At 37.9% G+C, this 21,029-nt stretch overlaps 3 protein-coding genes across 3 annotated transcripts; 2 read left to right on the top strand and 1 right to left on the bottom strand.

The window, feature by feature from the left end:
• The first annotated feature begins 1,589 nt into the window (after window positions 1-1,589).
• On the top strand, window positions 1,590-13,719 carry LOC126608627 (kinesin-like protein KIN-12C). The gene is made up of 36 exons (XM_050276582.1): window positions 1,590-2,416; window positions 2,496-2,651; window positions 2,821-2,904; window positions 2,990-3,109; window positions 3,215-3,328; window positions 3,419-3,511; window positions 3,597-3,757; window positions 3,845-3,919; window positions 4,154-4,241; window positions 4,358-4,416; window positions 4,507-4,570; window positions 4,647-4,712; window positions 4,797-4,961; window positions 5,058-5,162; window positions 5,304-5,539; window positions 5,631-5,700; window positions 5,777-5,824; window positions 5,911-5,969; window positions 6,336-6,402; window positions 6,501-6,560; window positions 7,286-7,342; window positions 7,473-8,970; window positions 9,062-9,135; window positions 9,293-10,603; window positions 10,688-10,795; window positions 10,932-11,095; window positions 11,172-11,259; window positions 11,374-11,448; window positions 11,603-11,836; window positions 11,957-12,055; window positions 12,135-12,209; window positions 12,310-12,368; window positions 12,781-13,012; window positions 13,096-13,277; window positions 13,363-13,457; window positions 13,561-13,719. The coding sequence occupies exons 1-35, from the start codon at window positions 1,847-1,849 to the stop codon at window positions 13,376-13,378; spliced, it is 6,732 nt and encodes a 2,243-aa protein (XP_050132539.1). The 5' UTR covers window positions 1,590-1,846; the 3' UTR covers window positions 13,379-13,457; window positions 13,561-13,719.
• Window positions 13,720-13,989: 270 nt separating this feature from the next.
• Window positions 13,990-14,845, bottom strand: LOC126608637 (calmodulin-binding transcription activator 2-like). The gene is made up of 2 exons (XM_050276597.1): window positions 14,618-14,845; window positions 13,990-14,378 (listed from the first exon to the last, which is right to left on the bottom strand). Exons 1-2 carry the CDS (start codon window positions 14,828-14,830, stop codon window positions 14,256-14,258), a joined length of 336 nt encoding a protein of 111 aa, XP_050132554.1. The 5' UTR covers window positions 14,831-14,845; the 3' UTR covers window positions 13,990-14,255.
• Window positions 14,817-18,143, top strand: LOC126608634 (uncharacterized). The gene is made up of 2 exons (XM_050276591.1): window positions 14,817-15,857; window positions 16,085-18,143. Exons 1-2 carry the CDS (start codon window positions 15,620-15,622, stop codon window positions 16,285-16,287), a joined length of 441 nt encoding a protein of 146 aa, XP_050132548.1. The 5' UTR covers window positions 14,817-15,619; the 3' UTR covers window positions 16,288-18,143.
• Window positions 18,144-21,029: the final 2,886 nt, after the last annotated feature.

The raw sequence follows: 21,029 nt of genomic DNA, 5'->3' as shown, positions 1-21,029 counted from the left end.
ATTCTAGCTTTTCAAAAACAAAAGAAAAATGCATTGCCTTTTGCGAGTTTAGTCTTTAGTGTAGAATTGAACATTGAGAATGAGAAATGCTAAGAGGATTTAAAAAAAAAAATGAGATTCTCCATAAACTCTCTGTCACCTCATAGTTTAACGTCAATTTTTGTACCAACATTATAAAACATCATATCAAAAACATAAGTTTGTAGAGAGTCTAAAGACATCCCTACTTTTTTAAAAAGTCACATTAGCATTTCTCTTGTAGATTTCCAAAGGAATTTCTCAAATTTGAGTAGCCTTAAACCTCATCGAGACAACAAAATGAGTATGTAATTATAAAATTTCTATACTAATTACACAAAATCCAACATATATGTGTGTATATACATACATACATACATACATATATATATATATATATATATATATTATAAGGATTAAGGTCCCATTTCAGGCCGCTCCTCCACTAATCCACTTTCTCTTTTGAGTTTTGATCATCAGACGTTGTTGATGTTTGAATTCAAATTCCCACCCTAAACTCTTTTCTCTTTAATCATCGTTTTGGCCATAGCTGAATCCCCCATCATCATTATGTTCAAATCAACTCAACATCCTTTTTCTACGGACCATCATATTTGCGCACACTTTTTTGTTACAAACTTCCATGATTTTCCTTAAATTAATTATAGGTTACAAGATAACACACGATTAATTTACAAGTCAAGTGAACGATCAAGTTGAGTTATGCCTATTAGTTCTTACAACAAAACTTGGGTTAAACCGTCTGACCAACTAGGTGATTCGAACATTTAATACGAATGAGCAATTCGATAAGTTGTCATTGTAATTTTGTTATTTCATTATTTTATTTAAAAAAACAATGTGACGTCATTTTATTAGCCAATTGGTTAGGCATACTGAACCATGTTTCTCTCAGCTCTTAGTATATTATGGGTATTTATTTTCCTAATTACTAAGAGAGATATCAAATTTGAATCCTCCATCCTCGTTGGTAAAAAAAAAAAGAAAAATACAAATTAGGGTAATAATTGACTTATAATTCAAAAAAAAAAAAAAATTAATTCAACATGCATAGCTATAACTAAGTTGACTAGAACAATGTCTTCTCATTGCAACCAAGTTCGAATCACTTTTGCGACAATATAAATTAGATTAGAATATTTGGTTTATTTAAAAAGAAATATATATAAGAAATTTTTAAAGGAATGGATACCCATTTTTTTTTTATAAAAATAGGGATTAGTTGTGGGGTCCATATTACGTCGAACCTTAACGATCCGAACCGTCTATTTTTCAAGTTGTACCTCATAGATTATCCTTACAAAATATTAGCCAAATCAGAAATGTTTAAGACATCTAATTGGGTACAAAGAAATTAACGAATACTTTGTTATATAATAAATAATGAAATTTTATCTTGATAATTAAATAGACAAATAATTTCAGATTGAATTGAATTTTTGCAAAAATAATTTATGAATCAATACTTATAAAATGATAATTTCTTTGCATAGACGGCTATATATATAATTGGGGTCAATTGAAAAAGACAAAAAGAGATGGAGCGTCCCGTTAACAATTCAAACGGGCGGGGGTAATCACTGAGCTTTACCAATTTCAAATTCCCACCACTCTGACACTTTCCACTCAAATCTCAACCCACTTCTCTCCTTCCCACCCCAACGGCCAAAAGCAAACCCAAAACCCCCCAAAACGGCACCGTATTCTTCGTCTTCTCCGTCGAATCATGGATTCAAAACTCCGTTTGTAATACGGAAACAAACACAACAATCCAGCTTGTTTCACTGAAGCTCCGAGCTCCCTCAGTATGTCGTCGAAAGAGAGCTCAACTGTTCGATTCCCAGCCCGAAATGTCGCGAGGAACTCGCAATCCGAACCGAACGAGAACGAATTCGAAACCGCGTCGAATCCAATCCACTTTCCACCTCCAAGAACGCCTCTTAACAGCATTGCAGATCCAGCCCAGCTGCAGAAGGAACTCCATGAGTTTGATTTCGATTCGCAACCAAAGTTCGAGGCAATTCGATCCGGTCGGTATTCGTTATCGTTGGATAGGAAGATCGAAGCTCCGGAGAAAGCTGGACATGGTGGAGGTCTCAGCTATGGAACTCCTAGGGTTTCGTCAGGTCGCGGAGGGAAGGCGCACTCGGAGCCAAACTCGGCTCAAAGCACTCCGGCAAGGACCGGTAGAGCTTCCATTGGTGGAGCAATGGGAGGTTGTACCGGAAGCAAAGCTCTGCAGTACAATGGAGGCAGAGCAGGGAGCTGTTCTAGAATCTCCCGGGAGGTTTCTGTGGTGAATTCCGAGGTTTTAGCTCAAGTTCCGCATTTTGAGCTAGCGGAGGACTCTTCGTTCTGGAACGATCACAATGTGCAGGTTCGGAGATTGGTTTGGGTTTGGTAATTGGTATCAAAGTTTTCTGGAGTTTGATTGATTTGATTGGTTTTGAGTTCAGGTGCTGATTCGAATTCGGCCATTGAGTAGTATGGAGAGAGCTTTGCAAGGGCAAGGCCGGTGTTTGAAGCAGGAAAGCGCGAAAACTCTGGTTTGGCATGGTCATCCGGAAACCAGATTCACATTCGATCACATTGCATGCGAGACAATATCACAGGTTTAGATTTCAAGCTAGGGTTATGTAAAATAATACTTAAAATTTATCTGTTTTAGTTTTTACTGCTATCTTTAAAGTAATGCTATGTCAAAAAATGGACCTTGATGTTTTATTATTTGGCGTCAATCCATTGGAAACTCATTGAGTGTGTCGATTGAGTTTGTCGTAGGAAAAGCTGTTCAGAGTTGCTGGGTTGCCCATGGTGGAGAATTGCTTGTCTGGTTATAATAGCTGCATGTTTGCTTACGGTCAGGTATTTCGTTGGAGAAGTTAATAGTTCGGTGCATGGTGTGGTTTTTTTTGCTGGATAAGTTACACTCTAAGTTTCTTGTTTGCAGACGGGTAGTGGCAAAACATACACAATGATGGGTGAAATATACGAGGTTGAAGGGCAGCTCAATGAAGATTGTGGGCTTACTCCACGCATTTTTGAGTATTTGTTTAAGAGGATCAGACTGGTAGGCTGTTCTATCTTAATCTATAGCTAAAATTTATCTTTTATTTGGGTTTGATAATTTATCTTTTATTTGGGTTTGATGTCTTACTATAATTTATTCGTGCAGGAAGAGGAAAGCAGGCGGGAGGAACAGCTGAAGTACAGCTGCAAATGTTCCTTTCTTGAGATTTACAATGAGCAGATAACAGATCTCTTGGAGCCTACATCAACTAATCTACAAGTAATTAACATCTTTTCAAATGTTCATGCTGCAATTTCCACTTAGCATTGTTTTGTTGAGCAATAAGTAAACGTATCTTCCATATTGTAGCTCAGGGAGGACTTGAAGAAAGGGGTATATGTTGAAAACCTTACAGAATACAATGTGAGGAATGTTAATGATGTTGTCAAGCTCCTGTTACAGGTGGGACTTTATGATAAATGTTATCTAATGAATCACTAACTACACATTCGGGTGTGAGTATGATGCTATATATTTATTTTCTTAGGGTGCTTCAAACAGAAAAATGGCAGCAACGCACATGAACAGTGAGAGCAGCCGATCCCACAGTGTTTTCACATGTATCATAGAAAGCCGTTGGGAAAAGGATTCCATGACCCATTTTAGATTCGCTAGGTTGAACTTAGTAGATCTAGCTGGCTCAGAAAGGTAACTACCATCTTCATAATTTATTCTTTTTTTTGTTTAATATTTTATTCAAGGCTTATCTGCTGGCTGACTTGCTTATTCATTTAGGCAGAAAAGCTCTGGTGCAGAGGGAGATCGTTTGAAAGAAGCAGCAAATATCAACAAATCATTATCAACTCTTGGGTAATTATTTCAAGGACCTGTTTGGTGTTCTATTATACTTTTAAATATTTCCTTCCATTTTCTGCTTTCACAAGGCCAAATTCAAATGCCAACTTGGTGATTAGTATAATTTCCAGAAACACATAAAAGATGGGGTCTGTTTGCACATGGTTGAATTAGTCGTATATGCCTCTATTGCTAGTCAGACTTTAGTTTGGTTTTAGTTGGTTAACCTATATTACTTTTTGGTTTTAGCTTGGTGATAATGTCTTTGGTCGACTTAGCACATGGGAAACATAGACATGTTCCCTATAGAGATTCAAGGCTTACATTTCTTCTTCAGGTTAGACGCCAAATGCTCTGGAACCTAAGATATTTTATGTCATTTCGTAACACTATGCATACTTGTTCATTTTAGTGCATCTTCATACGTAATTGGTCTACGACTTTGGGATGCAGGATTCTCTGGGTGGGAACTCAAAAACAACTATAATATCGAATGTCAGCCTATCAATTTGGTATGTGTTGATTCTTTCCTAGTTCTAAATTACTTTATGTTCTTATTCTTCTTTTTGTTTTCCTTAAACTGACCTTGTCTTTCCTTGTAGTTCTGCAAATGAGACACTTAGCACTTTGAAGTTTGCCCAGCGTGCCAAACTCATCCAGAACAATGTACTTACCTCGTACACTGACACACACACTTTCATTCTCTTTTTAGTTCTTGACATTCTTTTCCATATTTTTCCAGGCTAAAGTGAATGAAGATGCTTCAGGTGACACAACTGCACTTCAGCGACAAATCCAACAGCTGAAGGCATGAGTTATATTTGCAATTTTGTGAAAATTTTAACCTTGAACATCTAACAAATGGTATAACTGAAGTATTGAACCGTTACAGGGCCAGTTGTCCATCCTAATGATGCACCATAACCTCTCGAGGTCTTCAACAAGTTGCGTGCCAAGTAGTGAAGAACCTAGATTCAGTGACTTGCCTGAGAAATATGATGACTCTCAAGAAGAAAACATGGCAACTAATAAGTTACCAATCATGCAAAGCAAGAAGGTAATTTGATTTTCCACATAGAAGTCATTTCCTTCTAAAGAAAAATTGTATGATGCAATGCCACTATGGAAATGCATTCTAACACAAATTTAACAGATGAAAAGCATGGAGACTGTTTTAGTTGGTGCCCTAAGAAGGGAAAAGATGGCAGAACATGAAGTCCAGAAGTTGGTGGCTGAAATTGAACACATGAACAACTTGGTGTGTTTTGCTACAAGTAGTTATCTATAGTTTCCTATCTCTGTTAAGTTCTTGACTATTCTGTGCAAAGGTTTTTCATGATTATTAATGTCTAAATAGCAGTATGTGATGCGATTTATTATTGACATGGTATTTCTGCAGGTTTGCCAAAGAGAGGAGGATGTTGGACATAATAAAGTGATGCTAAGGTTTCGGGAGGACAAAATTAAACGACTTGAACTGTTGACGGATGGAATGTTGTCTGCTGAGAAGTATCTGATGGAGGAGAACAAGGCTTTACTGGAAGAGATTCAGCTGCTTCAAGCAAGAATTGATAGCAATCCAGAATTGACCCGATATGCTGTGGAGAACTTTAGACTTCTTGAGCAACTTAAATTGTAATTTGTATATTGCTCAATTCTGTAGATGGTTGCTCTTTGTCTTCTTTTTGGGTGGCAGTGACTCATTTTGCATTATTCTTCATGCCAGGTACCAAAACTTTCACGAGCATGGAGAGCGAGAAACATTGCTAGCTGAAATATCAGAATTACGCAATCAGGTCCATAAAATTCTCCTCCTTCCAAAACTGCCTCATGCACTCTAAGGTGGCTATCTAAAACATGTTTTATTTGCAGCTTCTGGATACACTTCAAGGAAAGCTTCCATGCTCAAATGAAGATCAGGTTGGAAAACACCTTTTGATTAATAATAATACATATGACCTTTTAGAAACCTCCAATTCTTAATGTGTTTTCTTTGAAGAGTGCAGAATAGTGATACCATAAGGGAACTGGAAGATTGCAGGATCATGAATTCAAAACTGATTAGGTATTTTTCTTCATCAAAATACACTTTTAAATGCATTTTGGATCTGCTTTGTTTCTTTTTAATCAATTAATTTCAATGTGTTCTCTAAGTTTCCACTATAATCCTGCTCCTTTCCCTGGCTACCAAAAACATACGGCAGAAAGGAATCTCATCCTTCCTCCACTTGATAAACACTGGTCCTGTCACTACTTGACAGCCATATATGTGGACATTCTATTACCATAATTTGTCTAGTTACTTTCTGCTGCTATTGATACAATTTAAACCTATCATATTAACTATGTGAAGGCAAATGTCTTTCGCTGTTTTGGTTAAAAGTGACATGTTGCCATTGCTCATTATCCTCTTATGATTTTGGGTCTGCAGGGAAGTAGATGAATTACAACTTGAACTGCAAAAGCATATGAACTCCAGTCAGGCTACCTCGGGCTCTGTAAGGATAGCCTATAAATAGTTGGAAAGAAACTGTTGTTTAAATGACGTAATAACCTTTGCGTATGTAGTTGATCGACAATCTTTGCATATATGCAGGTCAGATATTCTTTCTCCAAGGAAACTGAGGAATTCAGGCAATCAGATAAATATTCAATGGTAAGTGAGATATATCAATTTGTTTCCAGCCTAGTATCCAATTGGTTTAGATCGGTGACCATTCTTCAAATACTGGAGTTATTTTCAATTTTACATGATTTTTTTTATCTTTGTTGCTATATCCCAGTTCATTTTCTGTGCATTTAAACCAGTGTATTAAAATCATGAGGTGTGGGTGAGGCGTCTAAGGGATAGCCCGGCCTAGGTGTGAGGCGAAGCCTCACGGGACCTAAATTTTTTAATATATACACTGAGCGTACACATATATTATATTAAAAAAAAGAAGATTATTAATCAATAATCACCCTGAGCACACACATATATTATAAATATATATACACGCATATATATACATATATATATATATATATATATATATATATATATATATATATATATAATAGAGGATGAAAAGCACAATGAGCACACATATGATATAACAATGCACGAAGACAACACACACATCAATTATATAAAAAAAAAAAAAAATCAGAAAAAAAGGCAGAGAGACGATAGTGCAAGGAAGAGGTATGAGGCAGTTAAAACCTACCCAAAATTTGGGTTCTCACTCACGGCAGCAAGAAGAAATTCTGCGCATGTTATTCATTTTAAATGAGCTAGAGAGCAACTAGTTCTAGACAGATTATAACCTACATAGACATCACGTTGTGTTGCACTTTGCCTTCTTCTCGGAATCAAATTTATGATCGGCAACCACTTTTCAGGTTGAAACCTTGTCTATAAGAAGTGAGTCTGGAGATGAAATAGCATCTTACACTCAGGTATGTGATGAGGTTGTACAAAACCATGTGATTCATGTAGATCTAAATGTAGGTGATGATAATAAAAAAAGAGTAAATGGATGCTAGATTGTTGCGGGTTCATTTAATAATTATGTTACATCATGTGCAGGAGGAAAGCTGCAGATACATGGAAGTCTCATGCAACAAGGACAAATTAGAAATCCAATCTGAGCTGAAATGTGAAAGTCATTTTCTGAAATCAGGTGATTTACATAAAGACAACAAGGGCATGATAATGATGATCACTGAAGACGTTGAGAGGAAGGCTTTGCAAGCTAAGCTGGACAAAATGGCTAAGGACCTTGAGGAGGTGAGGTTACTTAATAGCCACTTTCAAGAGGATCAGCTGTTACAGTTGTCTCACCAGAAACAAACCGAAACAGTCTGTGAACAGGTTGAGATGGAGACAGCGAGAACAATTCTTCATTTACAGGAAGAGGTTGCTGCCCTTCAGTTTGAACTTGATGAGAGATTACAGTGCATGATTCAGGAAAATACAATACTGAAAAACACAATTGCAGCAAAAGAGGATCAAATGAGAACACTGAGTGGGGAGTGGGAAAAGGCAACCTTAGAACTAACAAGATTCCTCCTAGATGGTTCTAGATCCCTCAGAAACGCCTCCAGCCAAATAGAAACTATTGCTTGTTCATTTCCTCAAGCTAACATTTGTGTCAGTGAAGATGTCCAGAGGGCTGCCAAAGTTTGCATGGAAAAAGAAGAAACAATTGAACTTCTACAGAAGAGTTTGGAAGATGCGCGAATGATGGTAATGGAAATGGAACAGAAGTTAAGTTCCTTGAAGGGAGCAACAATGGCTTTAAGTGAACTCCAGCATTTGGATAATGATGAAAGCACCAAAGAGGCAATTCCTTTCTGCATGCTGTCAGATGAGCAGACCAACATGATTGAGATGCTAGAGAGAAAAATCATATATAAGGAAAGTCAGTTCAAAGAAGCAGAAAAATGTGCCAATGCTGCGTTCCTTGTAATAAAATGGCTTATGGATCGTAATGCTAGTTATGCAACGGAGAGAAAGATTCCTATCTCAGTTCTAGCTATACCAGCCAGAATGCCCAACCACACAACTAGTGACACAAATGAAAATGCTTTAAGAGAGCCTTGCAAAATTTCTCAGTCTTGTATGGTTGAACCGCTATCATTAGAAGCACATAAGTATTTGAAATCTGAAAATCTTTATCACATGCTGCATGAAATAAAGAATGAGCTCAGTGTAGCAAATGGTAGATTGAAAACTACTGAAGATTTCATTTACACAATAAATGAGGATGAAGATAAATGGAGTACTGATAGTTTGACGTCCAGCTGTGATACTTCAACAGAAAGTTCTTGTTCTCTTAACCAATTTTGGGCACTTGAAGGGAAAACGGGGGAACTAAGAGTTGAAGAAGGCTCAGTGCTTCAGTCCGCTGATCATGATCCAGAGGAGTCAAAGAAGCTCTTCAAACATTTCACTCATTCTGAAGGAGAATCATTCTGCTTGAAAAAAGAATTAGAGATGACACGTGATGCTTTCCACAAACTCTCTGTTAGGCTAACCACACTTGTTAGTGAGTTGGACATTGGAGGTAGTTCTCAACCAGCAGGTATATTCTTCAGTGAGTTTAAGTTTTTAAAATAATGACCAGAAGCATACATTGATCAGGGGACTTAATCAGCTCTTATTATTATATGCAGAGTTGAAAGAAATTGTTCCATTGTTTGACATGAGGATGGAGAATGCTGATGCAGGGTGTCGTATTACAGAAAAGGTACATTAAAAATTCTCTCGATAGTATCCGAAAATAATTGCGATGTGAACTTGTGAGGCAACTATTTGTTAAAATGGGTTGTATAATAGCACTTTCATAATCAATCTTTTATTAAGAAAAATGCTAGTGAGTAAGATCATTGTTCTGTGATGTGCAGGTAGCTGCCGATCAGAAGAGTGATTTTGCTGGTAGCTTCTTAAGCAAATTTGAAGAAGCGCATGCAATGATAAAAGAAGCCGATGTTATGTTAAATGCCTTGGTGGAAGCAAATGAAAATGCAAAAGAATTGACTGGGCTGTGGAAGCAAGCTGGTGAGGATCTGATGTTAGAGAAAGCAAGCTTTACTGAAGAAGTTGAACATCTCAAATCTTCAGTACGTCTAATAGAAAGAGAGAACGAGCTACTGCAGGATCAATCTCATTATAATTTGGTGGAGATAGCAAAATCATTGTCTTTGCTTGAAGAGTGTTTTATGCAATTAAAAAGTGATGTGGAGGACAAGTTCAAAGTAATATATGCTGATACTTCATCCATGGGAAGGGAGATACACTGCTTTATTAGCAATTCAAGATCATTGCTTGAAGAACTATGCTCTGAGAGATTGGAGAAAGACTTTTCCACATCTGTCCTTCATCATTGTCTCATTGGAGAGCTTATCTCCAGAATATCATGTTCTAATGTTGAAATCAGTTTCCATCCATTCAGACAGCAAGAAGGCTGCTCAACAACAAATAAACTGCAAAGGATATCGTCAAGTTGTGAGGATGGCATAGTGCGTACTAGTAACATCTCCAAAGATGATGCACATCAAAGAGGAACAAATTTGAAAGCCGGTGGCTTCAATTTATCCCGCAATACTTTGATTGATGAGAATTTAGCACTGAAGGAAGAATTGCAACGGAAAGAGGTTCTACTAGAGGGCTTGCATTTTGATTTTAGAATGTTGCAGGAATCAGCATCCAGCACAAAGGATATAAAGGATGAAACTGAAAGGCTGATGAAATCTTTGAGCCAAATCCAGAATGAACTAGAATTAAAAACATGCCTACTTGATGATATGTTGGCTCAACATGAAAATCTCGGGGGTCGTCTCACTGACACTGAAAAGGCTCTGCTTGAATCAAATTTTAATCTCGAGCAGGCCACAGAAACAATCAACACTCTTTCAGAGCAAAACTGTGAGTTGAAAGAGCTTCTAAATGATCTCTATCTCAAAACGTCTGAAGCCGAAGAACAACTGGAAGAGCAGAAGGAAGTGGTGAAAGGTTTGGAAGAGGAAATTATTCATTTGACTTCTTCAATGGAAAAAAAATTACTCTGCTCAGTTGAAGGCTTTGAGGATGATTTGAGAAGAGTCATCAGCGAGAGAGACCAACTCCTAGAAGACGTCCATTCCCTGAATGATAAACTTGAGATGGCATATGCAATGGCCGATGAACATGAAGCTATATCCGTTGAAGCTCGCCAGGTATGTGTTTCATGTTCCTTCCTTTGTCATTTATCAAAGTTTGGATTGCAGGTGGATTTATCATATATTGTGCCAATATTGTAGGAATCTGAGTCAAGTAAGATGTATGCCGAACAAAAGGAAGAGGAGGTTAAGATTTTAGAACGCTCTGTTGAGGAGCTTGAATGTACCATCAATGTATTGGAAAAAAAGGTTAGCTCCCTTGGCATTTTTGTCTCTTTATTTAATACGTGAACATCAATGGAGTGCTAGTATCAACAAGTGCTCTTTGAGGTATTGACATGTTTTGGTTATTGGTTTCAATTCCAAAAATGGTCCCTTCTTTTAGGTATATGAGATGAATGATGAGGTAGAAAGACATCGGTCAATCAGAGATGCACTAGAACTGGAACTCCAAGCTTTAAGACACAGATTGTATACAGTTGAAAATTTCGGTGAACATATGGATTCAGAAAACATAAACGGTGAACAAGCTGAAGATCTGATATCTAGGTATTGCTTGATTTCTCCGTTAAATTTTAGTTTTTGCTTTAAATTACCTTAAACATGATAAATCATTTTGATACAGGCAACTGCAGAGTAGGCTACTGGAACTTCATGAGGCTCACAACAAGATAAAGCTTCTTGAAGAGGAAAGGGCAGAGCAGGATAAAGAGGTGAGGTCCGGTCTTTGCTGGTATTTAATTATCTTGTATTTGTACAATGAATTTTAATTATCTTGTATTTGTTTTCTAAGAACCAAATTTTGACAATTTTTGCATATCATGAAGATCAAACAATGCAAAGAATACATCTCTGAAATCGTGTTGCATGCTGAAGCCCAGACGTCACAGTACCAACAGAAGGTACAACGACTAAAATTTCTCTCACCATTCAATATATCCTTGAACACATCTTCCAGCATTCAAAATTCAGATAACTGAATTCTTTTCTGTCAAATAGAGAGAATGAGATATGTATAATTAACCAAATTTTGACATTAAATAACCTTTTGAACAGTACAAGACTCTTGAGGCCATGGTTTGTGAAGTGAAAGAAGATAAGAGAAACTCAACATCAACAGCTGTGGCATCAGACAAATCAGAGAAAATCAGGACGAGGGGTTCCAGTTCGCCATTCAGATGCATTTCAAGTTTGGTTCAGCAGATGAATACAGAGAAGGAACAAGAATTGTCTTCGGCCAGGCTTCGGATTGAGGAACTAGAGAATCTGGCAGCTAGCCGGCAGAAGGAGGTTCAGCACCCCCTTTGCTTAGTTTCCCTTTCTCAAACACTTTTGTAGGCAAAACCGCTCAAATTTGACAGAACTGTTAACCATCAGAAGAGTATTGATTTTATTGAAATATGCTCTCAGGTATGTTTGCTGAATACTAGGCTGACTGCAGCCGAGAGCATGACACATGATGTCATTCGGGATTTACTTGGTGTCAAATTGGACATGACTAACTATGCAGTAAGTCTCCGTCACTTATAAGTGTTAAAACTTCATAGCGGCAATTCTCATTTGTTTTGTTTCTTTTGGTATCATCTAGAACTTGATAGACCAATATCACGTTCAAAAACTAGTAGAAGAGGCTCATCAGCAAACAGAAGAATTCCAAGCAAAGGTGACTATAACTGATTTTGTTTTATTTATTTAACTTTTGTCTTCCTTTTCCCTATCGTCTTGTCTGTAGACCCAGCTAATTGATTTTGGCATCATCTCAGGAGCAAGAAATTCTCAGCTTAAGGAAGCAGATAGATGATCTAATGGAGGAAAGACAGAGGTTAGACCCATTTCGATACACCACTTTCGAGTTGCGACCATAATTTTTTTTCCAATTTTTATAAGTTTCTCTCCTTGTGATTACAACTTCTGTAACTTCCAAAAACCAAACTTACTATTGAATCATTGATGTAATTGCTGTAGGGTCGATCTTTTAACAGAAATTAACAAAAACCAATAAGCAAACAACAACCTGCAAATGAGTACCGTAGCAGAAAATTGTTCAAATCACATATAAGTTTCATTTCATTACCCAAATGCCCACATCTGGAACAAGAAAAACAAGAATTATTGTAGCATCCTTTTTATTCTTGTTTGTTTTTGCTCAAGTTAAAAGCAAAACTTCGTCTTACGACGTGAATTCATGCCGCTACATTCTTCACTTTTTCTTATTTGAAATTTTGCTATTGCAGTTGCATATCCGAAATAGATAAAAAGGAAGAAGATATGATGACTGCCCGGACGACATTACAACAACTCCAAGACAGAGATCAAATGCTTTCTGCACAGAATGAGAAGTTGAAGGTGGATAAGACCAATCTGAAGCGCAGGGTGGCGGAGCTGGATGAGATGGTAAGAACAATTCTTGGAACACCAAAAACACAGCAGCAGCAGCCGCCAATTCACCGCACATCCAAGACCAAGGCATGTTTTTCTCCACGTAAATGAGTTTTTTACGGCAACGGTAACTTTCAACTAACGTGCCGTGGCTTTTCTTGATCAAGCAGAACAGTAGCTCATTGAAGTTGCATGAGGTTGATTACGCCAGGAGACTGGAACAGTCCGAGAAGCATCTTTCTCGCGTGAATGGCGAACTTGCTCAATACATCAAATCTGGCAGCAGCAGTGGCACCGGTGGTGGACATTCACGAGACAAGCGTTTTGTACACACGTTGGAAACGGACTATAGGTGAGTGTTTTGCTGTGCAACAGAAATTAATTCGACTCTTATCGTTCTTCGATTTGGTAAAATCCATAATGTTGTTGGCCAACAGAAAGCAGAAGAATTGAGTCTGGATGAAGTCAAATGCCGCAGATTCACTCGTCTGTAAAAGTACATATTTTTGGATAATTCGTGGTGAATTTAAAGGTAAATATTAAAAAAGAAAGAAAAACTCCAATACTTGTTATGTGTGACCATAATTTCTCTTGGATTATAAATTCACTTTTTAACAGTTCGATATATTTTGCAGATTATTTCAACAGCACATGCGAACAAGTCCCACGCAACCCAGCTTGTGTTTCTTCATTGCTTTATATATATATATATGTACGTGTATATTTAATTGTGCTACTTAGCAAGTGTGGAAAATAAATAAATAAAAATAATTGATGTGACATTTTAAGATTCATACAGCCAACCTCACTTCTGCTAAGGCAAGACTTTATTGTTTGATTTGATGTTCTAAGCACGAAACATTGTTTGATTCTTTGTTAACTGAAAGCAGGTAATGGAAGAAAAATTGAAGTGTAGGGCTGACCTGAGCTAGGCCAAGTTAGGTATAGCAATGTGCTCTCCGTAATTTAGAATTGAAGCAGGTGGATTACGAAAACTAATGGAAAACCCCAAGGTAAACTGAAACTGTAACATATAGCACCATGGGCAATTTTACGAAAATTAATGAAATAAACCAAGGTAAACTTGTCAACTGCTATGGTATTTTGACTATCAACCCTAGAAACTAGGTCACATAAAACTTGACTACTGGTTAAGTAAGGAAAAAGGAAAGTGCGAGCCATATACAATTCTGCCTACCCCCATTTCTCCTATCCTTCCTGCAATTGACACAATTTCCCAAACAGAAAAAAACCACGACGGTCGTAACATACAGGTGAAAAAATTACGGGTAGGGCAAAGAAATGTCTTACAGCCTTTCGTTTACTCCAATCAGTTACTTGACATGGTGGAAGTTGATCGTTGACCTTCATTGAGTGAACGCAGAATTTCATCTATGACTTGTTGGTTGGAACTTTCATTTTGATAAGAGGCCTGGTTCTTCCCGTCAGTCATCTGTTGATAATACAGATATATATATATATATATATATGAACTTCGATTAATAACCAATCCAATTTCACATAAGCAAACAAAAAAACTATAACTTGAAACAGAAGGAAGCTCTTCTAGTTGGATAAATTATTCCTGCGAAAACAGGAGGAAGCTCTTCTAGTTGCCATGAAAATTGTTGATTTATCTATAATTGTGCGTGCGCGTGTATATTTATAAATGCAAATACAATGAAAAATTACCTCAAGTTTCTCAGAGTTTGAAATTAGCCTCATATACTGTTCACGAGCTTCAGGCCCACGAGCCATGGACTGTACCCTTGCAAGAGCTTTCTCAACCCCAGCAAATTTCTGCTTCCGACTGACACTAAGAAATTCATAGTCATCATATTTTTTAACCTCTGAGGATTTATCTATATAGTCGATGCTTCCAATCATACCAGGAAAGCATCGCATCGCATCTCACCCTTCTTCAAAAGCTTTCGCAGGTCCATTATCGTGGGTTTCCGAATGTACTCATTGTTGTAGAAGGCTTCGATTGCGGAGCAAAACCTCATTAGGGACTCTAGAACAGTTGATTTTCCCATCATCATTATCTTATCTACTTGATCTGCAGATACTCCATATGCAAGCAGCCGCAAAGCAACATTAATTTTTTGCTCAGGAAGAAGACCAAGAACATGAAAAGTATCATTTTTTTGCACAAAGTATGGATCATGGTTGCAAATAACAATCATGATTTTGTTGAACAAACTTCATTGCATTCTAAAATGACATCTAAAAATATGATTAGGGAATAAACTGTTATAAAAAAATCTTCCAAAAGATCATCACCTCATATTTCCCTCTTTCTATACAAGTTTGCAGCACGTCTGGGTTTGGAGATCTAACCACAACTTGCATGACACGACGAGAATATGAGGTTCTCTGCCTTCTATGTTCATCATCCTCTTCCTCTTCCATTATGAATGCTACGTTTCATTATCTGAAAGTACTATTTTTGTGGATAGATTTCCAATAAGATTTTGAACCAATACTGACACGTCACGTGTCACTATCTATTTATAATCCTTTAGAGTAGATTTCGATAAGATTTTCAACCAATCACGTAGTGCCACGTGGCATTATCCATAATCTCATCCTTTTTTTTTGTCCATATAAACCCTACATCCATCTTAATTCATACACCAAACTCAAACTAGCTCAGAATCCTTCTTCATCTTTTTTAAATATTGAGTTCTTACAATGTCTTCTTCAAGAAGATTGTATGAAATCGATAAGCAACATAAAAATTTGTTACTAGAACAGGAAGAATTGTACAATCCCGAGGATGGTGGAGATGAGGCGTTCGTAATAGAAGAGGAAGAGGATGATGAACATAAAAGGCAGAAAGCCTCACATTCCCGTCTTGTCATGCAAGATGTGGGTCAGATCTCCAAATCCAGACGTGCCGCAAACTTGGATGGAAAGAGGGAAATACGAGGTAATGATATCTTGGAAGATTATTTATATCTAACAATTTATTCCCCGATCATATTTTTAGACGCCGTTTTAGAATGCAACGAAGTTTGTTCAACAAAATCATGATTGCTATTTGCAACTATGATCCATACTTTGTGCAGAAAAAAAATGTTTTTCATGTTCTAGGTCTTCTTCCTGAGCAAAAAATTAATGTTGCCTTGCAGATGCTTGCATATGGAGCATCTGCAGATCAAGTGGATGAGATAGAAAGGATGGGAAAATCAATTGTTCTAGAGTCCCTAATGAGGTTTTGCTCTGCAATCGAAGCCCTCTACAACAATGAGTACATCCAGAAACCCACGACAATGGACCTGCGAAGGCTTTTGAAGAAGGGTATGATACGAGACTTTCGTGGCATGATTGGAAGTATCGACTGTATGCACTGGACCTAGAAAAATTGTCCAAGTGTGTGGCGATGAGCTTTTAGCGACAAAAAAAAAGAGCCAAAAGTATTATTTTGGAAGCGGTGGCATCATTTGATACATGGATTTTTGGTGTTCCAAGAGCTCAAAATGACCTCAATGTCTTTACCCAATCTCTAGTGCTTGACGAGGTGCTGCAAGGAAAATCATAGAAAGTCACATATTGGGTCAATGGACCTAAATACGAAGGTGCATATTACCTAGCAGATGACATTTACCCAAGGTGGATATCGTTTGTCAAAACAGTGCCACATCCACAAAGTGAAAAGGAAAAACACTTTGCAAAATGTCAAGAGGGGTGTAGGAATGATGTGGAGTGTTGTTTTGGTATTCTGCAAGCTCATTGGGCGGTTGTCAGGGCTACTGCCAGATTGTTAGATGTCGAGGCTCTTCGATCCATCATGATGACATGTATCATTCTCCACAACATGATTGTGGAAGATGAGTATGATTATGATGTCATCGATGAATACGAGTCGGACACGATGAACAATTCCAAAACACGTATATATTGTGCTCATGACTGCATCGAAGATCCCGTGCAACACGAGCCATTGGAAATGGATTGACGTTAGAATCAATTGATCATTGAACAATACACTTCAATGCAACGACCATACATGTACTTAAGCCGTCAAAGTGACTTGATTGAGCACTTGTGGGGATTGAAACAAGATGAAGAAACTTAAAAGGAGCTTGTGGTTGAAGAATAAAGTCTTAGTTTATTTAGTGTGTTTTTTTAAGTTTTATTTGGTGCGTTTATATAATTTTATTTGGTGCATTTATGTAATTTTATTTTGGTGTGTTTATGTAATTTTATTTGGTGTGTTTATTAAAGTACTAAAAATAATGAAATTACATAAAGTACTAGATATAAATAAGAAATTACATAAAGTAGTACAAATAAATAAGAAATTACATAATGTACTAAAAATAAATATGAAATTACATAAAGTATAAAAATAAATTAGAAATTATATAAAGTATGAGGAGCGAAGATATGTGGTGCTAGGATCTTCGTTGCTAGAACCCCCTCCACTTGTTCCCTCGTTTCTTGCACCCCTCATTCGCACCGTGTCTTCTTTTATTCGATGTCCAAAAATATTTAGAATTCGAAGACATTCCTACTAGAGGTTTGTTCATAGTGTCACGATCTGCTTGAGTCATCCTTTCTTCTCTAAGCATCTCCATTTCTCGATTAAGTAGTTCTCTTTGTCTTTCATTAGCCGCATCACGTCTCTTAGTAGCTGGCTAAGATTGCTTGCATAGTCGCAGCTTTTGCCTCATCTTTAGCCGCGTCCCGTACCATGGTCACCTCCTCGATCTCTCTCTCGGCACTATGCACATAGCTCTCTAGTTAGGGAAGTCGAGTTTTGCTCTAAATGCTATTAGATCAAGTCTTGGTTTAAGTGTTTGGGTAATGTTTGAAACTTATTGGTAGGGTTTGAACACAGGAACACCTCAGAAACGTTCTCCCCATATTTTCCAGCGAGAGACCATAGGTTGTAGGCCATTTTCCGGCAAATCCCGACCTCGACACAACTTCATCTTGGTATAACTCAGATCTCTACTATTTTATCTTCAATTTGGCTTTAGAATGATGACTTTTGGTTGAGCTTCGACCCCTAATCGGAATCAACCAAATTTTTTGGTCGGATTCCGACTTTCTCTATCATTGGGCCCAGCAACCCACGAGTGGAGTTGGGCCGGCCCAACCCTTTTAGTCTAAACCCTAAACCCTTTGTCACTTAGGCCTTTGGGCCATTTAGAACCTGGGCCTTAGGCCCGTTAACCCCAAATCCCAATTCCTTTGAAACCCTAACCCAAAAACCCAAAAGAACCGGCCTTGGGGCCGAGTGGAACTTGGGCCTTAGGCCCGTTTAACCCTAAACCCAAACCCTTTGTTTTTATTTATTTAAACCCCAAAACCCTATAACCCTGGGCCATGCTTTCAAGCCCAGGCCCGTTTGTACAACCCAGGGCCTCCATGTCATATCCCGACCCGGGGTCTACCACATCCCGAGCTCGACTCCGCCGTAGCATTATATTGTCCGTTTTGGGCCCCGACCACGCCCTCACAGTCTTGTTTATGGAAACTCACACGAGCAGAACTTCTCAGTGGGTCACCCATCCTGGGAATGCTCTCGTCCGAACTCGCTTAACTTCGGAGTTCCGATAGAACCTGATGCCAGTGAGTTCTCAAAAGGCCTCGTGTTAGGAAGAGGTGGGCATGTACATATAAAGCACATCACCCTATCTCCGTTGATCGATGTGGGAGGTTACAATTTACCCCTCTTAAGGGCCCGACGTCCTCGTCGGCACAGTCGCACCACACAGCAAAATGGCTCTAATACCAAATTGTCACATCCCAACCCGGGATCCACCACATCCCGGGCTCGACTTCGTTGTAGCACGATATTATCTGCTTTGGGCCTCGACCAAGCCCTCACGGTTTTGTTTATGGGAACTTACGCGAGCAAAACTTTCCAGTAGGTCACCCATCATGGGAATGCTCTCGCCCGAACTCGCTTAACTTCGGAGTTCCGATGAAACCCGAAGTCAGTGAGTTCCCAAAAGGCCTCGTATTAGGAAGAGGTGGGCATGTACATATAAGGCACATCACCCCATCTCCGTTGGTCGATGTGGGATGTTACACTCCAACCCATTGAACCAATCCAACCCGGTTAACCCAACCCAAACCTGTTCACCTAGTCTGACCCGTTAACTTCAATCAATGTTGACCGTTGATTTCGATCAACATTGATCGTTGACTTTTTCGGGTTTCAATCAGGACCCCTCTTAGGCAAATTTCGACGTCTGTTTTCCCAAATTCAATCGTTTGATTAGAGTTTTATTAATTGGATCCTTAATGTGCTTAGATGCAATTATTAGTGGCGATTCTGTCATTCTTATTTCATACGGCTATTCGACGACGGAGTATCTGTGAGTGGACCCCTTCTAAAATGCATGTTTTAATAGTAGAAATGCATACATGAAAATCATGATTTAATAGTTACGTTTTACGAAACGTTTTAGGAGTAAATTAGATTTACACTTTATGATTATCATACTTACCGCGAATATTTTGGAATACCATATTTCACCGAACTTATGTTCTTTGTAGTATATATGATGGATGACTATATGCTATGAAGATGTTTTTGAGATATATGTACCTATGTTTGGAAAGAGTATATTCAATGTTTTGTGCTCCTCTAGTGGTCACTGTTCTGCCTCCGGGCGAGAGACATAGTTGTTGGCTTCGGGCCAAGAGACATAGTTGTTGGCTTCAGGCTGGGAGAAATAATCTCTGGCTTCAGGCTGAGAGACATAGTTGTTGGTTGCGGGCCGAGAGATATAATTATTGAACACCACGAGTGGCTAGGATACCATTAGTTAGTACCTATATACGATATATGTTTTATGAAGGTTTTATGGCATGCTAGGGTTTTCGGAAACCTATTACATATTATGTTATGAGTTTTCTTTAAACTTTTGGGGTTAGTATTGTTGATAACGGTTTATATGCATGTTTCACATGTGTTCGTCATATGCATTCATTAAATGACTTTCGTCACCCTCGAGTGTCGGCCAGCACGTAGCCAATGTCCCTCGGACATCGGGATCGGAGCGTGTCACTACAAGCTGGCTTGAACTTTGGGCTAGCCTATTTTTAGGGGTGGAGGGGTTTTACACGGTGCCAACCTATTTTTTTAGGCTTTGGCCCAACCTATTTTGCTCGGCTGGAGTTGCTTTAAATGGACTTTGTGTCAGAGCATTTTTAAGGGGTGAAATTGCTCTTAGAGAGTAATAAGTTAACATGTGAAGAAATTGAAATTCACAAGGAATGAGAGAATCTTAGTTATCACTGATTGTATGTACCCTTGTCTGTTTACAAGGTTTATTGTATCACAAGAAAAATACCCTTGTCCAAAGTATTTTAGACTAAATCTGTTTTTAATACTGCATTTTATAGGACTTTCAATATTTGGGGATTGATTTTTATCATGAGAAGAGAAAGGATTCGAAGTTGGCACCGATTGAAACAAGAAGTGCCGCTAGATTAAGGGTTTGTTTTGAAATGTTTTTAAAATAACTGAAAGCGTTTTATATGAAAATGTTTTTGAAATCAACCCATGGTAAAAATCCAAGTGGATCCTGGAAAAAAATATTTAAGCGCTCCATGGCTGCAAGAAGCACATGTGCTTTTTTGGAACTCAATCAATTTTACGAAAGCCGCTTTTAATTATTTTAAAAGCACTTCCAAATGAGTCATTTTTAATCATTTTAAAAGTACTTTCAAATTAATCTTAAGAGATGGTTGATAATTTTTGGTTCAATCCAAATTTAATGAGTTAGAATTAATCACTTATCATAACATGACACACTCATCTAAGACACTAAATGAAGAGACGACTTTCTTTTAGGTATTTTTTCCCATCTCTTTTCATCTAATCTAATGAATCTGCGTGGAACTATAACATTTTTCTTTTTCTATTTTGATACAGTTAATGTTAGATATGTAGTTTTTTTTGTTTTGGTCAATAGAAGATATGAGTTAGAAACGACACAAACTCAATCTTCATACAATCTTTTCCTTTTTTTCTCTCAATCCAAAGATTGCTATTATAAAAAGCACACAAGAAGAAAAAAGCAAAATAGTCCATTTCGATTCCACTCTTTTGACGGTGTGAAAATTACATGGGAATGAA

Source organism: Malus sylvestris, chromosome 16, assembly GCF_916048215.2.
Source record: "Malus sylvestris chromosome 16, drMalSylv7.2, whole genome shotgun sequence".
Taxonomy (NCBI): domain Eukaryota; kingdom Viridiplantae; phylum Streptophyta; class Magnoliopsida; order Rosales; family Rosaceae; genus Malus; species Malus sylvestris.
Note: the sequence above shows the minus strand (reverse complement) of the source record. Positions and strands in the feature narration are given on the sequence as shown.

Bases quoted from the DNA above. Each gene is read 5' to 3' on its own strand.
- LOC126608627 (XM_050276582.1), top strand. From the start codon at position 1,847: ATGTCGTCGAAAGAGAGCTCAACTGTTCGATTCCCAGCCCGAAATGTC. The intron at 12,056-12,134 runs GTAAGTCTCCGT...GGTATCATCTAG, and splicing joins TGGACATGACTAACTATGCA to AACTTGATAGACCAATATCA. The intron at 12,369-12,780 runs GTTAGACCCATT...TTGCTATTGCAG, and splicing joins CTAATGGAGGAAAGACAGAG to TTGCATATCCGAAATAGATA.
- LOC126608637 (XM_050276597.1), bottom strand. From the start codon at position 14,830: ATGCGATGCTTTCCTGGTATGATTGGAAGCATCGACTATATAGATAAA. The intron at 14,379-14,617 runs GTAATTTTTCAT...TATTATCAACAG, and splicing joins CAAACTCTGAGAAACTTGAG to ATGACTGACGGGAAGAACCA.
- LOC126608634 (XM_050276591.1), top strand. From the start codon at position 15,620: ATGTCTTCTTCAAGAAGATTGTATGAAATCGATAAGCAACATAAAAAT. The intron at 15,858-16,084 runs GTAATGATATCT...GAGCATCTGCAG, and splicing joins TGGAAAGAGGGAAATACGAG to ATCAAGTGGATGAGATAGAA.